Below are 25151 nucleotides of genomic sequence, written 5' to 3'. Positions count from 1 at the left end.
GCATAATGTTCATTGACTATATATATGTTATGCTTTGTGTAACTCTTCTAAGTTTCGCCAAAAGTTTTTTTAATTATTAGTGATTTTTCATATTTCAAAAACTGCACTTAATTAATAGTAAATTGGAATAACTATAAATCACGTGATATTAAAGTAACTAAATTCATTAATTTTTTTGGTAAAGAAATTCATTGATTTTAATGGTTCTTGATTGGCTAACCGAATTCGTTTGTTAGACTAATGATTATTATTATCGTGATATGTTTCTCTTTAATTTTGGTCAAATTAAGTAACCTCACTTCATAATTTTCTATTTTTTGTTTAAAATTTTGATAATAATTTCAACAACATTTAGGAGAAAAAAGATGCAAATTTTAACTACATTATGCTACTAGTACTATTTTTATTACATTTCATTTTCGTGGAATATTATGCATACAATATTTATTCGTTATTATAATAATGGTTAAGAACGACTTTTAATATAAAATACTACACAAATAAAATGATGTGGTAATATTCCAGCTGTTTACAGCATATGCTGAAATATTCGGTGGCTTTATATTATTTTTATTTTCTGGCATTTTCCTATAACCGCTTCAATTTTACCATAAATTTATGAAGTTATATTTGCATCATATTTTGCTACATAATCCTTTATTCCTTTAGATGGATATTACCGAAGCCCAGGTGATATATTATCATAACAAACCGTAATTTCTAAAATGTTCTATTTAATTAAAAATATTATTAATGTTATTAGTTTTAATATACTTATTAATTATGTCAAAATTTATAATAACATTAACTTTGCTCATCCCTAATCATATCCCCTGAAAAAAGCATTAAAGCAATTTCAACGAAATCATGAAATGTTATATATTATAAGTATTGAGTATTAACTGTGTCAAAATTTATGATAACTTGGCCCATCATTATTTCACTTCCCTAAAAAAGCATTTAAGCAAATATTCAACGAAATGAAGAAACGTCACGTTGATTCTTAATTAAATGTACCTAATTCTCAGAGAAATGGAAAATTGACCAATAATATATAGTATTGTGGGCCTATCGATATATATTCATCAATTTCATAGTAGTATAGCATAAAATATTAAAAAAAATATATTCTCCGGTTCTTATCAATATTCCTTCTTATCAACAAATTTCTTATACTTATCAAACTCTACGCCGACAAAGAAAATGAATACTATAACTCAAAAATTATAATGATCCAATTAGTCAAATACGAGTAATTAAATGAAGTGTCGTACTATCCACAAATATTTTCCTAGTATATGTAGAGTCCACACATTTACTTGAAATTATAATTCTCATTTCCCACATAAAGTACATGTTATATAATGACCAAAATACTAATTTAATTGAAATTCAATTATAGACTACCTTTTGGCTATTTATGGAAGCATACCTCATAAATTACAATCCAATTAAATGTATTTTTTGTCTCTATATTACTACTCATTCTTTTGGCTATTTATGTAAAAATTATTTCAAACCTCTAAACATTATCATTTCGATAAAATCATCACAGTATTGATAATAAAAATATTTGGTACTCCTACTCAAACATTTACATTAAAATATTTGTATAATTCATTAAAATTATTAATTTTTATAAAAATTTATAGAGATGACAGCTTTGCCACGTGTTTGATACGTGCTCTCACGCTCAATCATCGGCCGCAAAATTTTAAACCTTATCATTATTATTCTACGTTTTAACAAATTGGCCCCTCAATTATATATATTCTTCGCAAACTCCCCTTATCTTTCAAAAATAGGTAACATTTATTGTTTGAACAATTTTAGTTTTGTGACAGTAAACATGGGAAAATATTATTTCTCGTTTATTTGAATTCAGGTTGGATGGATTTAATCTTTAAATTCATGTTATATTTCACAATATCCATGAACTGCATGGGAAATAATATTAATATTAAAAAATGACAAAAATTGCCAAGTATTTGTTGCATTCGAAAAAAATATAGGAGTATAAACTAAAAAATTGTAATGTGTGTATATAGTTACATATATTTATCAAAATATTAAACCTATGTTATTGATAAAACGACAAAGTTAAGGTTAGGTAAAGCTTAATAAGTAGATGACCACAAATATGAACTTTGTGCAAGGTCATTAAGATAATCTCAAGCATATGCTTGTTGTCACTTTAATAGCAATAATTTGATAGCAACCCCTCTTAATATTATAAGTATATAAATGATGTGGCCTTAAAAAAATGTACACGTAAATCATGTGGTTGCTATTGCTTTTTCATGCTTGACCTTTTTTTAATACACGTCGATCCATTTGAGAAGAAAATATATCAAATGTTTGATTTTAGGTCATATTTGAGAAATTATATTGGATGAAAATATTATATATACTATATGATTTTACATGTTAATATTATTGAGGCGAGACTAGAATATGTAATCGCCGAGGCAAACAAATTTGTCACTAACTTCGAACGTGTATACTTGTAATATTTAAAAAAGTAAGTAGTGATTAATTTATAGACTTTATACCCTTTTTCGAAAAAATTGAAAACTTATTTCATCCACAAATTATGTGTAAACTTTTCGAAAGGTTATGGATTCCTTGTGTGTATCAAAGTACAGAACCATATTGGAAAAATAAATCACTAAATATGGATTGCATATTGTTAAACATACATTTAATTATATGTGTATGTTTATAACTACTTATATCTTTTAATATATTTCTTGTTGTCATTAAATAACTTTATTAATATTGACAAATTAAAATCACTATAGTTTTTTTTATCATACTATAAACAATTACACGGGATAGTTTCATGAAAGAGATTAAGAGAATACATCAATTGCCAAAATCAAAATGTAATTTTCAGTGGCTTTAAATATATGAATATGGCCTTTGTGAAATTAAAAGTGTGGTTGTGGTTTTATAGCCCGTGAAAATCATGGGTTTGCTTAGGTTGGCCATTGATGACTATTAGGGTCGTAATCGGGTCGGTATATGATAACGATGAGACGGGAAAATGGAATGGGACTCGTAGAGATACGGCCAACACAAACACAATTAATACAGGCGTATACACGATACAAATGCTTAATATATAATTATTTTTTAAAATTAAGATTTTTCACAGTTTAGTATCTCAAAATTAACAAAGGAAGAACTTAAGAAAGCTTTCCTAATCTATTTATTATAATCTCTTCCAAGTTCAAAGTGAAAAAAAATCGATATAGTCAATAATAGTATATTACTTGTTAGAATAAAAATAGCTAAAAAAATTGTTTTTATGTATTATTCCTATTTCATTTGGGCAAACTTTGCTTTCAAGTGTGTTAGTATAAATATTGGAAAATTTTGTTGGGCCTTAAAATGGGCTTTTTTCATATTAGTCCATTAACTTAACCGGATCTGGTATCCGGACTTTGGACCCGACCCATTTACCGGCATATCTACCTCTGCATTTCTTCTCCAAACAATTGTGCAATGCCCGCGATCTACTGTAATCACTCGACTCACTGAGTTGCATCTACCGAGTTCACTCATGCCATGTACACTAGGAGAGCTGCACTCGTCACGCTCACTTCTTTGAGACGCGCAATCAAGGTATGTCAGAGAAATCTCTCCCAGTTTTACTGCTCCGTAGAAATCCCTAATTTTGTCCGGTGTGTCGGAGCTGCAGCTGAACCAGCTGATATTTACAGCAATTATGGTGGATATAGAGCTAACAATCAATCTGGTTACGTCAATTAAGATCGAAATGATCAGTTTCATGGCTGGAGTTTAGGTGGAGTTGAGCAGAACCAAAACCTTAGAAGGGATTATGGGAAAATTGGGGATGATAGATTGAATTTATCCAATACCGTTGGTAATGGTAACGGTAGTGTTCAGAATCTATCAGATTCTTTCTACAGTCGGAATTATCGCCGGAATATTGTCGGCGGTGAGGTGGATCGGATTCCGAACTGGCAGAATTTTGGCGGGAAAATGGAAATTGGCACTTTCCAGCAGAATGTGGGCTATAAAGGTGGAAATTTGGATGCGAGGCAGCATAATCATGGAGGAGTGTGTTTACAAGAGAAGGGAAACTGGATGATTTTGATCGGTTTACAAGAGAAGGGAAACTTAAGGAAGCGGTGGAGCTGCTGGAACTGATAGAGAAGGAGATGATCCGAGTTGATCTGCCTCGGTTTATGGCACTGGTTAAATCATGTGGTGAGAATGAGGCTTTGGCTGAAGCTAAATCTGTGCACTAGTCAGAATGTGTGATCAGATAATTGAGATGCATTGTAAAGGTGGTTCTATGGAAGATGTTTGATCATATGCCTGAACGCAATCTAACGTCTTGGGATATTATGATATCTTGGCTTGCTCAGAATGGCCATGGAGAAGAGTCCCTTGAACTGTTTGCAGAATTCAAACAATCCGGGATAAGACCCGATGGACAGATGTTTCTTGGGGTTTTCTCTGCGTGTGGAGTTAATAAGTGATGTTGTGGAAGGAATGCTGTATTTCGAGTCCATGATGAACGATTACAGCGTTGTTCCTGCTATGGAGCACTATGCTAGCATGGTTGGTATGCTGGAAAATGCAGGGTGCTTAGATGAAGCCTTGGAGTTCATTCACAAGATGGTTAGTGTTAGGGCGTAGCTTTGCCCTATCGTGTTGGAAGAACGAAATTAACAAAAATATGAAAGAACACAAACCCTAGTTGAGGTTTTATAGAATTCTAGTATTTATAGAATTCCGACCCTGTGTGATTCGACTCTTTTAATACTGTCAGGGAAAGAATCACCAAGAAAACCCGAGAAGATGCAACAAATCAAATCCTAACTAGAAAGCTATAAAAGGCTACAAATTATAAAAGTCATCGTCCACTTGTCCTATCACGTTAACTTTAAAGTTGGCGCTTTCCAAGTCCTTCAGTGCACTCTGTTTTTCCCAAACAAAAACATTAACACGAAGCTCCACATTGTCATAGAATTCCTCTTGCATCTCCAAGATTTCTTTAGCTGAATTCGCTGCCGATTCACTGCAATATGCCAGATGAATTTTTTTGAGTGTGGCTATTTCTCCTACTTCTCGCGGGATCTCCTTCAGCTGGCTTAAAAGACAAAAACGAAGCTTCTGCAGAACTGGAAAGTGGGACTTGTCGAACACAATCCAATCTTTTAGACCAACGCAGCTCGTCATTTCTAGATACTTGAGGCTCCGGAATTGGCCTTCCGCTGTCTCCCATATGCCTGTTTTGAAGAAACCATCATCCAACACGAACTTCTCAAGATGGGGCAACGAACCGATTTTCTCCAACATGCCTTCCAACTCCTGATCATTGGAGACATCAACCCGCAACTTCTTGAGGGAGTGTGGGAAGCTAATACTCTGCCAACACCTCTGCCAATACTTTTGAAATCCATAGGAGGTGGAGCAGTGGAAATTTTCCAATTTGCTCAAATCCTGAAGATAGCTGAGACAATGTTCTTCCCCCTTTTGTTTCACCTTGTTGTACTCTACACTCAGTTTCTTCACATTTGAGATTCTGCCAACAACCTCCTTGTTCAAATACAAATTATTCACTCCTTTTAGTGTTTGCAGATTCTTCATGCTACAACTGCCGCTAGGAGTATCCAGGAGAGTCAATCCGCAGTTAAACTTGAGATGCCGAACAAAATTGAGATGCCGAAGTTGATGCAGTTTCCAAATTTCGGCAGGGTCACTGAGAAAACCCCTGCCATGAATAATCAAAGTGTGTACATTCCAAAGGAGATCAACCGAAGAAGGGAATTTGGACTTGTCGTGAACTCTAACAGCAAGGTACCGCGAGTTCACCAATTCAAACACATTATCTAGAAAATAAGCACCACTCACTGCATCTGCATCATATGCTTTTAATGTCCTCAACAATCTAAGATTGTGAGGCAGCCGGACTTCTGCAACCCCTTCTCCATCGTCGTCATGATCACTCCCTTCTTCATTGTCAGCTTCTCCACTCGCCTCTTCATCGTCGTCTCCTTCTCCTTCTCCTTCTTCATCGTTGTCAAAATCACCCCCTTCTTCATCATCGTCTCCTCTTTCTCCTTCTTCATCATTGTCAAAATCACCCCCTTCTTCGTCATCGTTTCCTCCTCCCTCTTCATCTTCTCCACTATCATCTTCATCGTCGTGATAACCACATATTATGGAACGAGCACGTGACAAAGATCCAAAAACGCCACTTATTGACAACGGTGAAGTATTGGATGGAAAAACAACCTGGCGTCCAGTATTGGTGGCCGGAGCATCATCTCTTATGACATGATAAAGCCTTTCCTTTGCAACTTCTATCAAACACATCTCCCTCAACAAATCATGAATTTTACAGTATTTGACATTTCCACTAAACCCAAACTTATCAACTAAAATGAGATTTCTACCAACCAACTCCCTAACATACTCTTGCGCAGTTGTTTTCAAATATTTTTCACTCGGTTTTATAAACCCTTCGGAAAACCATAGCTTCTCGAGCATTGACACGCGGATGCTACGATCTTCCTCAAAAACACCCATATACAGAAAACATGGCTTCAAATAGTTTGGTAGATTGATATAGCTTAATCTCAATAGTTTCAAGCAAAAAGTATCAGCACTTTCAATTAAATATGAATTTAATTTTTACTCTATATCCCCCCAAAATTTTAATGTGGGCTCAGATTTTGATAAAAGACCTCCTATCGTAACAATTGATAAAGGAAGGCCTTTACAATTTTTTACGATAGTCTTTGCACTATTCTCCAAATCAGTAGGACAACTTTCTTTCCCAAACACAGTGTTGCAAAACAAATCCCAACTATTAGCACCATCTAGCAATTTCATATAAACACAATCACACTTGCTCAACTCACACGTACTCAACTCAGAACTCAAGTTTGACATCCTAGTTGTTACTATTATTCGACTACCATTTTTGTTTATTGGAAAGAAACTATGTATTTTCTTCCACACATCTATATTCCACATGTCATCCATCCAATATAATGAGATATCTTTGCATCCATAAAGAACTCCTTAACTCCTTTCCCAAGTCGCTTTCACTCAAACCAATAGACACCGTCGTACCAGTTACTCGAGAGAGAACTTGTCTGAGTATTTCTCTAACATTATAAGTTTGAGAAATAGTAGTCCAAGCATGAATACGAAAATGACCCTTAACAAGTTTATTGTCAAATAGATTTTTGGCAAGAGTGGTCTTACCAATGCCAGGCATCCCTATGATGGAGATGACTTGGAGGTCGGGTTCACCTTTAGTGAGTTTACCCAAAACATCATGTAACACCTCGTCTAAGCCCACCATCATGTTTTCCTTCACAGTGGAAGAAGAGATTGCTGCCGTCAAGGCAGCAATGCCTTCTGACACTTTCTCATCTTTGATATTGTCCGCTTTGGCCCTGATGAGATTCATTTCTTCTATCAATTTTTGTAGATTATGATAGAAGTCAAGATGATCGACCGGTGTGGTTCTCCTGTCAATTTGAACCACAATATGGGATTCGATAACATCCTCGACTGCATAAACTGCATTAGCAATGTCAAGCTCCAGTGGATCAGCTTCTTCGCCATCGGCAACAACTGGGGAATTATAGCGATCAAGAAAATTCATCAAGGAGGTGACATTTTCAGTGAGAGATTGAAGGTGTGTTTCGTGGATAGAAATGGGAGGAAAAGGATGTTTCTTAAGGGTGTCTATGATATTTAAAAGAGAAACTAGAGCTGCATAAGCCGCCATGATTATGAATGCATATATTTAGATTATGATTCCACATGTTATTGAAACATATATAGATGAACAAGTGAAGCATTATGGTGCAGTTGTTGGATACAGACTTTTTTAGTCGCCTCAATTAGTAAAAAGAAAAAGATAACTAAATGTGGGTAGCTTTTTATCATTGGCAGACATCTAAGATGATTGGTCCTAACTCCTAAGCTTTAGTTGTTACAGTTACTTTATAAACTAATCAGTAATTACTGATATGGAAAGGATAAAGAATGAAATATGATTTGAATTTGTTTTAAACCTAACCTTAGACCACATTTTTTTAACTGTTTTTAAGTACTCCTTTTATATGTTATGTATCCTAAAATTCTTATTTTTTGATAAGCTATACTATTGCACTTTCTTATGTGTACTAAAATTAACATAATTTTTTTTTATGAGATCTAACGTTCACTACTTTACAGAGATTAGTGGAGTAATTAGTTGAGATAGGGCACCACGGAAATTAAGATTGTTTAAGAGACGCTAATAAAGATGAATCAAAGAGCTGCAATAGTCATCCATTTCTACCTTTTAAAATAAAAAAGTAGTACAAGAATTAAACTAATAATGCTGTACAATTTTCATAAAAGAATGAAAAGATACATATATTTAACATTGTTTAAGAGACAATAATAATTACACCGCGTACAATTAATTCCTTAAGCGCCACCCTCCTCAACTTTCTTCCAATCCATAAATAATAAAAATAAAAAATAATTAACCTTATCATTACTTCCACCTTTAAGAAAAGTACAGGAATTTTCCTAAATTAGTTACATATGAAAACAACTTTATCGCTTTTTTTTTTTTTTGTAATTTTTCATGTTTTTGAATTAATGAAATTGATTTAGTTTTCACTTTTCAAATTTGCATCGACTCCAAAATAAGCAAAAATTTTTGTAATTGTTTTAGCTTTATTGAAATTTATATTTTAAAAATTGTTTGCACATTAATTTAATTAAGATATACTCGTATAAATAAATAATCACAACAATACAATAATGAAATAAGAAGGAATTGAAAAAATAGGAGATAAAAGATACTCCCTCCGTCCACGAAAATTGTCCTAGTTTTCCATTTCCGTCCGTCCCCCAAAATTTGTCTCATTTCACTTTTACCATTTTTGGTAGTGGACCCCATATTCCACTAACTCATTCCTACTCACATTTTATTATAAAACTAATACTTTAAAAGTAGGACCCACAATCCACTAACTTTTTCAACTCACTTTCCATTACATTTCTTAAAACCCGTACTCGGTCAAACCGGGACGAATTTTCATGGACGGAGGGAGTAAATAGCATATGGATCCTATATAAATATGCAGCCCATGAAACTTTTTAAGTGGCTAAGATTTGGAGAATGTTTGTAACAACCAAATCAATTTCAAACTTGCACAAAGTCCATACTGGGTCCTATTTAATTCTATTTTATTTTTCTACTCCATATTGATAATTACTTAGTATTTTATTTAAAGTGGAATATGACAACATATAGATTTCACACTACCTTTTTATCACAAATTAAAATCCATGCCTGCATTAGGAGGCCACCGCCTTCGCCGCAGTTGCATCGTCGCCTGCTTGTTTCAAAATGAATAATACCAAGAAGTTGTAATAAAAATAATAGAGTACTATCCCAAGTATAACATAGCATTTCTCAATTCTCATATATATTGTGCAACCAACTCATTAGTGCATAACTAAGAACAATTATCATTCTCTAGATGAAGAGTTTGATGGTTGGGATCGAGTTTCAATTTTCATTGCATAAGCCAAGAAATTTCTTAAAAGTACAAAAATGGAAAATGTTTTCACCATCGTTCAATAAATTAATTAGGAACAAGCGAGCTAGTAACTGAACATAAACTGTACTCCTTCCGTCCCATACTAGTCGCATTTTACATTTTAGGCCGTAAATTTGAGATTATTTTTTTAGTGTGACTAAATTAGTATTTTAAATATAATGAGTGATCACTAAATAAAGGAACACTTAACTACATATACTCCCTTCGTCCACGAATAGGAGTCTCATTTCTATCCGGCACGAGTTTTAAGAAATGTTAAGAAAAGTGGGTGGAAGAAAGTTAGTGTAATAGGGTCCCACTTGTATTTATTAGTTTTAAATGATGTGTAAGAGGATTGAGTTAGTGGAATGTGGGGTTTCTTTAACATTTATGGAAAGTATGAATCAGGACTCCAATTCGTGGACGGACCAAAATGGAAAAACGGGACTCCTATTCGTGGACGGATGGAGTATTATATATTAATTAAATACTCTAATTCTTACTTAAAATAGAAATAATGTAAGTAGTTAGGTACGAGCCAATAAATGCGAATAACATGGAACTGAGACACATTTTAGATTGAAAATCAATTTAAAAATATGAATTAACTTAAAATAATCGTTAGTGGTGAGGCGAATGCATATTGATAAGCAAAAATGTGGAATAATCAAGTAAAATCTGGATAGAGAAATTGTGAATTGTGTGTGAAGAAATGGCGGATGCAGCGGTGGAGTTCCTGCTGGAAACTCTGAAGCAGCTGGTGCTTCACCGCGCAAAGCTAGTAAAAAACTTCAAGAGCGAGCTGGAGCAGCTGGAGAGGGACGTCGGATACTTCAAATCGTTCCTCAAGAAGGTGTCGAGCTCCAGCAAGAAGCTGCGCAAGGAAGAATCTCTGAGGGCCGTGTTGCGCGACATCCGCGGCGTCATCTACGAGGCCGAAGACATCATCGACGCCATGGTCTCGCAGGCCGCCGAGGCCAAGACCGCCAGATACTTCTCCTTCTCCACCGCCTTCAACGCCGCGCGCTTCATCGACATGGCCAACAGCGTCACCCGCATCTGCACCCGGATCACGGACATCCAAGCCTCCGACTCTTTCAAACAACTCTCCTCCGACAATGCCCCCAGCAAACACGATCTCAAGGTCATCACTACTTTTTCCATTCCAATTCCTATTTGAGAATACAGAAATTAAATTTTACGTATGAATTGATCTTTCAAACAGCCTACGTCGTTGAGAAGAGAAAACGTGGTGGGACTGAAGGACGAGGCTGAAAAAATACTCGGGTATCTCAACGAGAAAACTCCTTATCTGGATGTGATCTCCATCGTTGGCATGCCCGGCCTAGGCAAGACGACGTTCACCGGGAAGATCTTTCATGACTCTGGCATCGACTACAAGTTCCACAAGCGTATATGGGTTGATGTATCCCAGGAGTTTGCAGCGAAGGAGGTGTTTCGCTCCATTTTGAGGAAGCTCGGGACGAGGCTCAAGGACGACGAGTACAGCGAAAGGAGCGCTGGAGAGCTGGCTGAAGAGGTATCAGGTCTTCTAGAGGAGGCGGGCGAGTTCTTGCTAGTCATGGACGATGTGTGGGAGCCCAAGGACTGGGATGAACTCAAGGTGTGTTTGCCTAGGCGTAACACGAGGGGGAAAGTCATGATCACCAGTCGCCAGGAGGCCGTGGGGAAGTACTCCAACCGCTTCAGGGATCCGCACCATCTGCGCAAGCTGGATTTGGATGAGAGTTGTGAGCTTCTGCAGTGGGAGGTTTTCAGCAAGCCGGTGTTTCCTCCTGAATTTGAGCGTGTCGGGAGAGAGATTGCAGAAAAGTGTGACGGCCTGCCCCTGGCTATCGTGGTGATTGGAGGAGTTCTTACCACCAAGATTTCGAGATCTGTTACCGCCTGGGAGAAAGTATCGAAAAGTATCTCGACCTTCCTGGAACTGGAATATGACCCGGAAAATCGCATGAACAACATCATAGCATTGAGTTATGATAAGTTGCCTTACTACTTGAAGGAATGTTTCCTTTATGTGGGGATGTTTCCGGAAGATTTTGTGATACCCGCATGGAAATTGATCCGGATGTGGATTGCGGAAGGACTAATACTGCCTAAGGCCGGTCTTAGCATGGAGGAGGTCGCTGAACACAATCTCGATGATCTCATCAACAGGAATCTGGTTCGAGTTGAGAAATTGAAGGCCGATGGGAGAGTCAAGTCCTTCCGGATTCATGACATGTTACGCGCCTTCTGCATAAATGAAGGAGGGAAAGACAGGGAGGATTTCTTCCAAGAAATCAAAAGGTCCAGTGACGGAGGGCTTCAGCCCTCCGTCACTGAGAGGGAAAAGCATCGCCGCCTCTGCATCCACTCACAAGTCATGGAATTCCTCAGTGGAAAGCCAAAAGGCCTTTGCGTACGCTCGTTTGTTACGTTCTCGTCCGAGGATATAGAGGTGCCAAAGGACAAAATCTCGGCCATTTCTGATGCTTTCAAGCTTCTGAGAGTTTCAGAGACAAAGCCCCTCAAATTCAGCAAAATACCAATTGATTTCTACACGTTGTTTCATTTGAGGTATCTTGCACTGTCGATGAAGCGGGAGCCGAACTCAAACCCTTCGACTCTCCCCAAGGCCTTGACAAAGCTTTGGCAAATACAGACTCTTATAGTCGATACAGACTCTGCTGCTCTCGACATCAAAGCAGATGTCATGAGTATGACTCAGCTAAGGAATTTGAAGACGAACGTGTGCACCACTCTAGCCAAGCCAGGCAAAGACAGCAGAGAAGGCGACAAGCTTCAGAGGCTCGGGATAGTGTCACCAGAGAGCTGCACGCAGGCACTCTTAGGCAGGGCTCGCAATCTAAAGAAGCTCGGAGTTTGTGGCGAACTATCCTCATTTCTTTGATGACAGGACTGGAACATTTGGTTGTTTAACCAACTTGAGCAATCTCGAGAAACTGAAGCTTTTGAACGATGTCTTCCCTAAGGCGGCTATAGATGGGAAGCTCGATGGCCTCCCTCCGGCCTGTAAATTCCCGGTGGAACTAAGGAGCCTGACTCTGCTGAACACGTTTCTGGACTGGACTCACATGTCTACTTTAGAATCATTGGAGAAGTTGCAGGTGCTGAAGCTCAAGGAATACGCGTTTGTAGGGCCGATCTGGAAGGTGGAGAGTGCCTTCGAAGCTCTTGAGTTTCTGCACATTGAGAGGACCGATTTGTCGACCTGGAAGGTGTCTGCGCGCCATTTCCCCCGCCTTAAACGGCTTGAATTGCTAAACTGTGAGGAGCTTGAAGAAGTTCCCATAGTGCTTGCTGATATTCCGAATCTGGAGTTCTTGGATTTGGAGTGCTGTAAGAAGGCAGCTGCCTCTGTCAGGAAGATTGCTGCGGCCAAGAAAGATGTCGCTACCTTCGCGGTCTCCATTAGTCCTCCAGATGCATGAAACTACGCGGTGAGTAAATGAGTTTTGAATCCACAAAAAAACAGAACAAGTGAATTTAGTAGTACTAATTAAAATGCATCAATATGTGTTGAATGTGCAGGCGCTTCACGTGTGTGCAAGTGAATGGAGTAGGAGATTATGCCTGTCTGCTTATTTGTGTCAACTTTGTTTCTTTTTAAACAGTCATGTTGTTGTAACTGAATTACCATATCCTGTCCTGTTTGTGTGAAATTTGTTTCTTTTTAAACTATCATGTTGTAACTGAATCATCATATTTATGTTTCTATCCTATATTTGTATGTTTCGATTATTTATACTCTTGTGAATTTCCTATCATCATATATTGATATATTGCAATTGACATTGTGGGAATCAAACGCTTAAAGTTTCCTTCCACGAAATCGACACTAAGCTAAGGATCATATTCTCTGCCTCTAAAATAACTAATTAATGTTCATTAACAAAATTCAGAATGTATAATCAGAATTGAAATTCAGAGATGTTCTTGACCTCTCCAGCTCGCGGCTCAATACGTATAATAAAGAACCTTCGTGTATGCAGCGATTGCCACAATGTGTTTGAGATCATCTCAGAGATAGTTGAAAGGGAAATTGTTGCACAAAATAGCAAGAGTTTTCATCATTTTAGAGATGGATCGTGTAGTTGTAATGACTTTTGGTGATGAAGACTGCTTAATTTAGGTTCTTCAGGATTTGTACACAATTACTCTCTGGTGTTTGATTGATTTTGTCGTGCTACTACGTTTACTCACTTTTGCTGCCAGGTTGAAACGTGACACATGGCTCAACGATGAAAGACATCGTAGTTGGTAAGATACTTCCCCTTCGACCAATAAATCGCAGGTTCGAGCCACTTGGGGGTAAATGGGTCAACAATTATTGATCATTTTTAAATTAAAAAATCACATGGGTCTTGTTTATGCATTGGGTTGAATTACTGATTTATGTTATATTTCTCAAACTGCATGTTCAGTAATGATTTAAATATCTAAATATCTAAGTACAAGCTGAATATTGTATAAGGAAGAGAAATCTGTTATTTAAGTAGAAAGGGTACACTAGAAAGAGCTCACAGAAGCAATAAATGCTCAAACTTTACAAGATCCAACACTATTCTTCTGTGCATCATTATATCCAAGTCAAATAATCAACCAATATTTGACTTGAATGTTGGCACCTCTGCCAAACGTCCTATTTTCCCTAAGAATTAAACTTCCAATGTTTAAACACAATGCATGATAAGAAGACAACTACATGAAATAATACAATGAACCCTAAGCTCTAAAAACCTCCCACTTGAACTTCAAATTTGGCACTTGACAAGGTCTTCAATGCTTCTTCTTCTTCATTTTCAACTACAGCTAGAACATGAAGGTCTAGTTGGTCGCCATATAAATCCTCTTGTTCTTCTACTATCTTTTTAGCTGACACCACCGCTGATTCTGTGCAATATCTTAAATATATTGATTTGAGCGTTGCTATTTCTCCAACTTCTTATGGGATCTCCTCCAGTTGATCTAAATAATATAGATGAAGTGTTTGCAGAAGTGGAAAATGGAGGTGATCTGCCACAATCCAATCTTCTAGACCGCGACATGAGTTTAATCGTAGAAACTTGAGACTCTGGTACTGCCCTTCAATTGTTTCCCACTTGCCTGTTTTGAAAGAACCACCTTCTATTACAAACTTCTCAAGAAGGGGCAGGGAACCGATTTTCAGCATTATGCCTTCCAACTCTAGCTTAGAAGGGGCAATAATAGAGGCAATAATAGACAACTTCTTGAGGGAGTGCGGGAATCTAATCCGCTGCCAACACTCATCACTTGCTAATGCTGTGGAGCAGCGGAAGATTTCCAGTTTACTCAAACAATGAAGATAGCCGAGGCAGTTTGCTCGCTCCATCTGCTTCACTTGGTAGCTTAGATTCAAATTCTTCACATTGGGGATCCTTTTAACCACATCTTCATTCAAAAACAAATTCTTCACTCCTTTGAGTGTTTGCAGATTTTCCATGATAACAATGTCTTTGTCGCCTTTGGGTGGATCCGGAAGAATCACCTCGCCTTCCTCAAACACAAGATGCTGAAGTTGATGCAGTTTCCAAATTTGAATTGGTGCAATAAGACCCTTCGAAGAACAATGAATAATCAATGTGTGTAGATTCCAAAGCAGTTCAATCGAAGGAGGGAATTTGGAGTCGTCGCAAACTCTAACAGCAAGGTACCGCGAGTTCACAAATTCAAACACATTAGCTAGGAGGTAATCACCATTCCAGGAATCAGATGCTCTAAATGTCCTCAACAACCTAAGATTGTGAGGCAGTCGAACTTCTCCATCACTCTCTTCATAGCCATTATAATCACATATTATGGAACGAGTGCATGACAAATGTCTCAAGACTTCACTTATGAACAATGCTGAAGTTTTAAGAACAACTCGTCGTTCGCTATTATTTGCCTGATGATAATCTCTTACGACATAATAAAACCTCTCCTTTTCAACTTCTTTCAAACACAAATCTCTCATCAAATCATGAATTTTACAATACTTAACATTACCAGTAGACCCCAACTCGTCAACTAAAATTAGATTTCTGTCAACCAACTCCTTGAAGTAGTCTTGCACAATTATTTCTAAACATTTCCCACTCCTTAGTTTTATAAATCCTTCAGAAATCCATAGCTCATGGAGCATTGACACACGTATACTACGATCTTCCTCAAAAACACCCATATACAAAAAACATGGCTTCAAATAATTTGGCAAATAGATATAGCTCATCCTTAATATTTTCAAACAAAATTCATCATTGCTGTTCATAACAATTGAAGTTAAATTTTGCTCGATATGCTCCCAATATTCTCTTGTGCGCTCAGAGTTTGCCAAAAGACCCCCTATTGTTGTAATTGATAAAGGAAGCCCTTTACAGTTTGCTACAATATTCTTTCCAATATTCTCCAACTCAAGATAACAACTTTCTTTCCCAAACACAGTCTTACAAAACAAATTCCAACTACTAGCCTCATCTAGAAATTTCATACCAACTCTATAAGACTTGTTCAACTGAAAACTCAAGTTTGACAACCTAGTTGTTACGATTATTCGACTCTCATTTTGGCGATCAGGAAAAAAAAATTTGATCTTGTCCCACACCTCTATACTCCACATATCATCCATTATTACCAAATACCTCTTACCCCATAAATACTTGTATACTTTCTCTCCCAACTCATTTTCACTAAGATCACTACTCGAATCGCTACTTCCTTTGAAAAGAATTTCTAGAAGTGTTTCTCTAACGTTAAAAGTTTGAGAAATTGTAGTCCAAGCACGAATATCAAAATGCTCCTTGACAAGTATATTCTCAAATAAATTTCTAGCGAGAGTGGTCTTACCAATTCCGCCCATCCCCACAATGGGGATGATTTGGCGGTTGAGTTGATCTCCGGTAAGCTTATCCAAAACTTCAAGAAACACTTGGTCAAAGCCCACCATCACGTTTTCGTTCACAGTGGAAGAAGACATCGATGAACCAGCAGCATGAGTCGAGAAGACCTTTCTCCGCAGCTGAGCAATGGCTGCAGTCTCAGTCACTTCTTTCTTGACCAGATTCATTTCTTCCATCACTTTCTGTAGATCATGATAGAGGTCATGATCTTCAACGGCTGTGGATCCTCTGTCAATTTGAGCCACAATATGGGATTCAATAACATCCTCCGCTGCATGAACTGCATCAGCAAAGCGGCGCTCCAATGGATCAGCTTCGTGGCTATCGAAAACAGGGGAAATATAACCATCAAGAAACTCTTGCAAGAAGGTAACAGTTTGAGTGAGAGATTCAACTTGTTTTTCGTCGATAGAAATGGGAGGAGAAGGATGTTTTTCAAGAGTATCTAAGATATGCATAAGAGAAACCAGAGCTCCATAAGCAGCCATGATTAACTCTCTCTATGAATGAATGCACACAATGAAAATGAGATACTAATATTTAACAACCAATGTTGTATTATCACTCCAAGTTGAGATGAAACATGCAGCATTATTGAGATGTACTCCCTCCGTCCCATTGTAGATGACCCACTTTCCTTTTTGGTTTGTCCCAATTAAGATGACCCATTGCTTAAAATGGAAACCCATTTATCTCTACTTTATTCTCTCTCTCTTACTTTACTCTCTCCACTTAACACACAAAATAAAGTTGCATAAAATCCCGTGCCGTCCAAGAAATGGGTCATCTTTCTTGGGACGGAGGGAGTATAAAATATGGTTGAGTCGTTAGGAACAGACTTTTTTAGTCACCCCAATTAGTATATTCCACTTTATTGCCAAACAGCTAAGAAAGTTGGTCCATGCTTTAGCATAAACTAGTATTTTCTTTACATAGAGGGAGCTTCCGCTCATCTATAGCTATATAATTATATTGATTTTTGAAACTAATGTGTCTAACATATAACTATAAAGTTACTTACCTTAATTATATATGTACATTTTGGACTAATATGGTGGTTGGGGAAATAGTTTTTGGGATATTTAATTGAGAACCAGCTACCTTTCTTCACATTTTAAAATAAATTTTAAACTTTAGGGTATTTCAAGATTATAACTCAAGAAACGAAATCAAATTTCATTAATTAAAGGCTTACAAAATTCAAACTCTACATTATATTGATGGAGATATGTGGAAGTTTCCCATCCAATTTGATTACAGGGATACCTCCTCTAAATGGTGCAGTTATCTCCAGGTTAATAGTAGTATGATTTAATTTCATTCAAGGCTGAAGGTTAATTTAAATTTTAAACCAAGTTGGCAGAAATGATTTAATCATCAAATTATGTAAAAAAAGGAACAATAGAAAGAGCATGCATTAATGAAGCAACAGATGTTCACACAGATTACAAAGACTATATATATGTCACTCCAACTCCAAATGCTAAAACTTTTTTACAAGGTTAGGTTAGTTCTTTAATAACCTACCACACTTCAACTTCAAAGTTGGCACTTGCCAAGCTCTTCAGTGATTCATCTTTCTTCCAAACCTTGACTCGAACGCAAAGGTCTAGTTGGTCTCCATATAAATCTTCGTGTTCCTCTACAATCTTTTTAGCTGACACCACCACCGATTCACTGCAATATTCCACATCAATCGATATCAAGGTTGCTATTTCTCCGACTTCGGCTGGGATCCCCTCCAGTTGAACTAAACTACAAAGACGAAGCTTCTGCAGAAGTGGAAAGTGAGACCTGTCTGACACAATCCAATCTTCTAGACTATTACAAAGATCCAAATGTAGAAACTTGAGGCTCGAGAACTGGCCTTTAACTGTTTCCCACTTGCCTGTTCTGAAGAAACCATATTTCAATACAAACTTCTCAAGAAGAGGCAATGAACCAATCTTTGGCATTATGTCCTCCACTTCCATATCATAAGAGGCAACAATACACAACTTCTTAATGGAGTGTGGGAACCTTATCCACTGCCAATACTCATCACATCCATTTCTGGTGAAGCAACAAAAGTTTTCCAATTTACTCAAACACTGAAGATAGCTGAGACAATTTTCTCCCTTCATTTGTTTCACATTATACATTAGAAGCAATTTCCTTACATTAGGAATTCTTCTAACCACATCCTCATTCAAAAACAAATTCAGAACTCCTTTGAGTGTCTGCAAATTCTCCATGAAAACAATGTCATTGTTGCCACTAGGAGGATCCGGGAGCATCAATTTGCGGCGCCTAAACTCGAGATGCTGAAGTTGATGCAGTTTCCAAATTTCAATCGGTGCGATAAGATCATCCAAGCAATGAATAATCAATGTATGAAGATTCCAAAGCAGATCAATCGAAGCGGGGAATTTCGACTTTTCATGAACTCTAACAGCAAGGTACCGTGAGTTCACCAATTCAAACACATTATCTAGGAAATAAGCACCACTGAAAGTGTCTACATAATATGCTTTGAATGTCCTCAGCAACCTAAGATTGCGAGGCAATCGAACTTCTCCATCCCCCTTCCCGTAATCACGTAGTATGGAACGAGCATGTGATAAAGATCCCAAAACTTCATTTATTGACAACCCTGGAGTCTTAAATGGAAAAACAACCCGACGTTCGCTGTTATTTGTTGTAGGATCATCTCTTACGACACGATAAAACCTTTCCTTTTCAACTTCTTTCAAACACATATCTCTCATCAAGTCATGAATTTTACAATATTTAACATTTCCAGTAGACCCTAACTTATCAACTAAAATGAGATTTCTACCAACCAACTCTTTCAAGTACTCTTGCGCAGTTGTTTCCATACATTTTCCACTCATTGGTTTTAAAAATCCTTCAGCAACCCATAACTTCTTGAGCATTGAGACGCGGATCCTACGATCTTCCTCAAAAACACCCATATACAAAAAGCATGGCTTCAAATAGTTTGGCACATAGATATAGCTCATCCTCAATATTTTATAGCAAAATTCATCATTATCATTAATAACAATAGAATTTAAATTTTGCTCTATAAGTTCCCAATTTTCTCTTGTATGCTTAGATTTTGCCAAAAGACCTCCAATCGTAGCAATTGATAGAGGAAGCCCTTTACAATTTGCTACAATATTCTTTCCAATATTCTCTAACTCACGAGGACAACTTTCTTTTCCAAACACTGTCTTACAAAACAATTCCCAACTGCTAGCCTCATCTAGAAATTTCATACCAACTCTATAAGACTCATTCAACTGTGAACCCAAGTTTGTTAGTCTAGTTGTTATGATTATTCGACTCCTATTTTCGCCATAAGGGTTCGGAAAGAAAGCTTTGATCTTGTCCCACACCTCTATACTCCACATATCGTCAAGTATAACAAGATACCTCCTACCATATAAAAACTTGTACAATTTTCCCCCCAATTCTTCCTCACTCAAATCACTACTTGAATCACCACTTGCTTGAAAAAGAACTCCTCTAAGTGTCTCTCTAACACTATAAGTTTGAGAAATTGTAGTCCAAGCACGAATATCAAAATGCTCCTTAACAAGTGCATTCTCAAATAGATTTCGGACAAGAGTGGTCTTACCAATTCCGCCCATCCCCGTGATTGGGATGATTTGGCAGTTTAGTTGATCTCCGGTGAGCTTATCCAAAACTTCAAGAAAAACATCGTCAAAGCCCACCATCACGTTTTCCTTCGCGGTGGAGGAAGATATCAACGAACTAGCACGAGGAACCTCTCTCTGCAGCCGAGTGACAACTACAGTCTCCATGGCTTCTTTCTTTATCCGACTCAACTCTTCTATCACTTGTTGAAGCTCATGAAAGAAGTCATCTTCAATAGTTGCAGTTGCAGTTGCGGTTGCAGTTGTGGTTGGGCTTGTGCATTTACACACACCTCGAAACAAGCTGTTCATCTTCCCACGTATCGTGGATCGTCTACCATTTTGAGCCACGATTTGGGATTTATTGATGATGTCTTCATGCATTGTGGAAGATGTGTGAATATTTAGCACAATATGGGATTCGATAACATCCTCAGCTGCATAAACTGCATCAGCAATGCGACGCTCCAATGGATCAGCTTCACGGCCATCAGCAACAACAGGGGAAATATATCCATCAAGAGATTCTTGCAAGAAGGTAACAATTTGAGTGAGAGATTCAACTTGTTTTTTGTCAATAGAAATTGGAGGGGAAGGATGTTTGTGAAGAGTATCTATGATATGCATAAGAGAAACCAGAGCTGCATAAGCAGCCATGCTTAACTCAATCTATGAATGCACACAATGAAAATGAGAAGACAATAATATAGCATTATGACTCCACACTTTAGAATTGCAATATGATATAAGTAGAAGACAAAGATGAACAATTCAAATAAGAAAAGGTGAGGTTATTATTCACCTCAGTCACTAAGGCTAAGTGGCTAGCTTTTTTCTCGCTTCCACATTATAGCTAAGATAGTTGGGACCTATGTTTTATTGGCTGTACTAGTAATCATGAAGGTGTGAACACAAAATCACTATCTTTATTCACACACATTTTAGTTCTAAGTCAAAGTTCGAAGTCGTTGGATGCAGACTTTTTATGCATCTTAAAATAAATACTATTCCCTCCATCCCACTGTCCTAGAATCTTATTTCTTTTTTCAGTTGTTGGATTTTTTTATTTTTATTTTTTGCAAAAAACTACTTTGAGTTTCTCCTACTTAATGCTTCATTTATATTCTTTATTCTCTTTCCAGCTAATTAACGGCGTATATAAAATTTTCTCAAACTACAGTTGGATCTGGTTTGACATATTTTCGATGTTTATTCGCTTGATCACTATCTTCGATGATGATGGTAATTCACAAGTGCTATTTAACTTTTAAATGTGCATTCAGTATGATTAGTTCTTGATTTATAGGTTATAGGAGTGGTAAATATTTATTGATCCATTTTAAATGGAGTATAAATATTTGTTATAGTAATAAGTAGTACTCCCTCCGTCCCAGATAATTCGACCCGGTATTTCATTTCGGGCCGTCCCACATAATTTGTCCCACTTCACTTCTACCATTTTTGGTAGTGGATCTTATATTCCACAAACTCATTCCTACTCACATTTTATTATAAAACTAATATTTTAAAAGTATGACTCACATCCCACCAACTTTTTCAACTCACTTTCCATTAGATTTCTTAAAACTTGTGCAGGGTCAAAGTGTCCCAAATTATCTGGGACGGAGGGAGTACTATTGTATTGGATCAAATCTGGTATATTTTCTTTAAGTTGGCAGAACTTAGCAGCAATAGAAGATTTAATTTTCTTATTATGTATTAAGAAATTTGAGCAGAAAATTGTATTAGGAAGATAAAGCCCTTATTTATTTGAGTAGAATGAAATGAAAGACAGAAAGAGCTTTACAGTAATGAAGCAACAAAATGCTCAAACTTTTTACAAGAGGTTACAAAAAAATCTCACGTTCTATTTTCATAAGCAATTTCCATCATCTTCTCCTGTGTAAATGGGAGGAGGATATTTTATGAACTGATACACATGAACTTCAAAGTTGACACTTGCAAAGCACCTCAGTGATTCATCAGTAGTCGAAACACGAACATGAAGGTCACTAAGCATCTCAAAAAAAAAGTCGTTTATTTTGGTACTTGATATAATAAAGTTGTGTTACGAATATCCAAATGCTTTTTAACAAGTGCATTCTCAAATAGATTTCAGGCAAGAGTGGTCTTACCAATTTCACCCATCCCTGTGAATGGGATGACTTGGCAGTTGGGATGACTTGGCAGTTGAGTTGATCTCCAGTGAGCTTATCCAAAACTTCAAGAAATACATCGTCAAAGCCCACCATCACGTTTTTCTTCGCGGTGGAAGAAGATGTCAACGAGCTAGCACAGGGAACCTCTCTCTGCAGCCGAGTGACAACTACAATCTCCATGGCTTCTTTCCTTATCAGATTCAACTCTTCTATCACTTGTTGAAGTTCATGAAAGAAGTCCTCTTCAATTGTTGCGGTTGCGGTTGCAGTTGCAGTTGTGGTTGGGCTTGCGCATTTACATACACCTCGAAACAAACTAAGATCTTCAATGCTTCTATTCCATTCTAACAAGCTAGCTCGGGCTTCACGGTTTCAGCATCTTCTATTCTTGAGTTGGAATGGAAGAGGAAGTGAGGCCCAACACTACTTTTCCATGCTACATGAAATCCAACACTAAAACATTCCCACTTTAACTTCAAAGTTGGTCGTTGCCAAGCTCTTCAGCTCCTTTTGCTTCTCATAAACTATAGCTCGAACATGAAGGTCTAGTTCGTCTCCGTATAAATCCTCTTGTTCCTCTACTATCTTTTTAGCAGACACTACCGCTGATTCACTACAATAATCCAATAAAACTGATTTTAGCGTTGCTATTTCTCCAACTTCCGATGGGATCTCCTTCAGTCGACCTAAATAACAAAGGCGAACCTTCTGTAGAAGTGGAAAGTGGGAGCTATCCGCCACAATCCAATCTTGTAGACCGTCGCAGGACTGCAACCGTAGAAACTTTAGGCTCAGGAAGTGGCCTTCAACTGTTTCCCACTTGCGTGTTATGAAGCGGCCACCTTTTAATACAAACTTCTCGAGAAGGGGCAATGAACCGATTTTCAGCATCATGTCTTCCAACTCCAACTCCACATCATAGGAGACCACAATACACAACTTCTTGAGGGAGTGTGGGAACATAATCCGCTGCAAATACTCATTACATATATTTTCGATTTCACAACGTAAGTTTTCCAATCTACTTAAACACTGAAGATGGCTGAGACAATTTCCTCCTTTCATTTGATTGACATAGTAGTTGAGATGCAATTTCTTCACATTGTGAATTCTTTTAACCACTTCCTCATTCAAGAATAAATTTTGAACTCCTTTGAGTGTCTCCAGATTCTCCAAGATAACAATGTCATTATCGCTACTTGGAGGACATGTGAGAATCACCTCGCCTTCCTCAAACACGAGATGTCGAAGTTGATGCAATTTCCAAATTTCAGTCGGTACAATAAGAACATTCGAACAATAAATGATCAATGTGTGCAGATTCCAAAGCAGATCAATCGAAGAAGGGAATTTGGACTCGTCATGGATTCTAACAGCAAGATACCGCGAGTTCACCAATTCAAACACATTATCTAGATAATGAACACTATTCCAAGAATTAGAGTTATCATCATATGCTTTAAATGTCCTCAACAATCCAAGATTGTGAGGTAGTCGAACGTCTCCATCCCCCTCTTGAAAATCACATATTAAGGAGCGAGCATGTGACAAAGATCTAAAGACTTCACTCATTATCGACCCTCTGGTCTTAAGAACAACCCGACGTGCGCTATTTATGCGTAGAGGATCATCTCTTAAGACGTGATAATACATTTCTTTTTCAGCCTCTTTCAAACACAAATCTCTCAACAAATCATGAACTTTACAATACTTAATCTTTCCAATAGACCCCAACTTATCAATTAAAATAAGATTTCTATCAACCAACTCCTTAAGGTACTCTTGCGCAATCGTTTCCAAACATTTCCCACTCTGCGGCTTCAAAAAGCCTTCGGAAACCCATAGCTTCTCAAGCATTGATACACGAATTCTTCGATCTTCCTCAAAAACACCCATATACAAAAAACATGGCTTCAAATAGTTTGGCAGATAGAGATAGCTCATCCTTAATACTTTCAAGCAAAATTCATCATTATTGTTAATAACAATTGAATTTAAATTTTGTTCCATACGCTCCCAACATTCTCTTGTGCACTCTGATTTTGCCAAAAGACCTGCAATCGTAGCAATTGATAAAGGAAGCCCTTTACAATCTGCTACAATATTTTTTCCAGTATTCTCCAAATCAAGAGGACAACTTTCTTCTCCAAACACAATCTTACAAAACAATCCCCAACTACTAGCCTGGTCTAGAAATCTCATAGCAACTGTACAAGACTCGTTCAACTGAGAACTCAAGTTTGACAACCTAGTTGTTACGATTATTCGACTTCCAATTTTATAAATAGGAAACCACATTTTTATCTTCTGCCACACATCTACGCTCCACATATCATCCATTACTATAAGATACCTTCTGCCATATAGAAACTTGTACAATTTTTCTCCTAATTCATTCTCACTAAGTTCACTCATGTCACTACTTGAACCTCCACTTGCTTGAATATAAACTTCTCTAAGTATTTCTTTCACATTATAAGTTTGAGAAATTGTAATCCAAGCACGAATATCAAAATGCTCCTTAACAAGTGCATCCTCAAATAGATATTTGGCAAGAGTGGTCTTACCAATTCCGCCCATCCCCGTGATGGGGATGATTTGGCGGTGGAGTCGATCTCCAGTGAGCTTATCCAACACTTCAAGAAAAACTTCTTCAAACCCCACCATCACGTGTTCCTTCACGGTCGAAGAGGATGTCAATTCACCGGTGGGCTTTTGCTGCAAAAGAGCTTCATCTGTAATCGTCTTCACCTCTTTCTCGATGAGATTCATTTCTTCTATCACTTTCTGTAGATCATCATAGAAGTCATGATTTTCAACAAATGTGGA

General features: G+C 37.3%; 3 protein-coding genes and 2 pseudogenes across 3 annotated transcripts; 2 read left to right on the top strand and 3 right to left on the bottom strand.

Annotated features, from left to right (window-relative positions):
• The first annotated feature begins 3570 nt into the window (after positions 1–3570).
• Positions 3571–4748, top strand: LOC125205080 (annotated as a pseudogene).
• Positions 4749–10292: 5544 nt separating this feature from the next.
• Positions 10293–13364, top strand: LOC125203188 (annotated as a pseudogene).
• A 991-nt stretch (positions 13365–14355) lies between these two features.
• On the bottom strand, positions 14356–17010 carry LOC125205079 (putative late blight resistance protein homolog R1B-17). The gene is made up of 2 exons (XM_048103893.1): positions 14730–17010; positions 14356–14516 (listed from the first exon to the last, which is right to left on the bottom strand). Exons 1-2 carry the CDS (start codon positions 17008–17010, stop codon positions 14356–14358), a joined length of 2442 nt encoding a protein of 813 aa, XP_047959850.1.
• A 1035-nt stretch (positions 17011–18045) lies between these two features.
• Positions 18046–22502, bottom strand: LOC125205078 (putative late blight resistance protein homolog R1A-10). The gene is made up of 2 exons (XM_048103892.1): positions 22299–22502; positions 18046–20832 (listed from the first exon to the last, which is right to left on the bottom strand). The coding sequence occupies exons 1-2, from the start codon at positions 22500–22502 to the stop codon at positions 18046–18048; spliced, it is 2991 nt and encodes a 996-aa protein (XP_047959849.1).
• LOC125204710 (putative late blight resistance protein homolog R1B-8) lies at positions 22210–25140 on the bottom strand. The gene is made up of 2 exons (XM_048103426.1): positions 24890–25140; positions 22210–24376 (listed from the first exon to the last, which is right to left on the bottom strand). The coding sequence occupies exons 1-2, from the start codon at positions 25092–25094 to the stop codon at positions 22776–22778; spliced, it is 1806 nt and encodes a 601-aa protein (XP_047959383.1). The 5' UTR covers positions 25095–25140; the 3' UTR covers positions 22210–22775.
• Between the last annotated feature and the right edge of the window lie 11 nt (positions 25141–25151).

This window comes from Salvia hispanica, chromosome 2, assembly GCF_023119035.1.
Source record: "Salvia hispanica cultivar TCC Black 2014 chromosome 2, UniMelb_Shisp_WGS_1.0, whole genome shotgun sequence".
In the NCBI taxonomy this organism is placed as follows: Eukaryota; Viridiplantae; Streptophyta; class Magnoliopsida; order Lamiales; family Lamiaceae; genus Salvia; species Salvia hispanica.
This window is presented reverse-complemented; position numbering and strand designations above follow the sequence as displayed.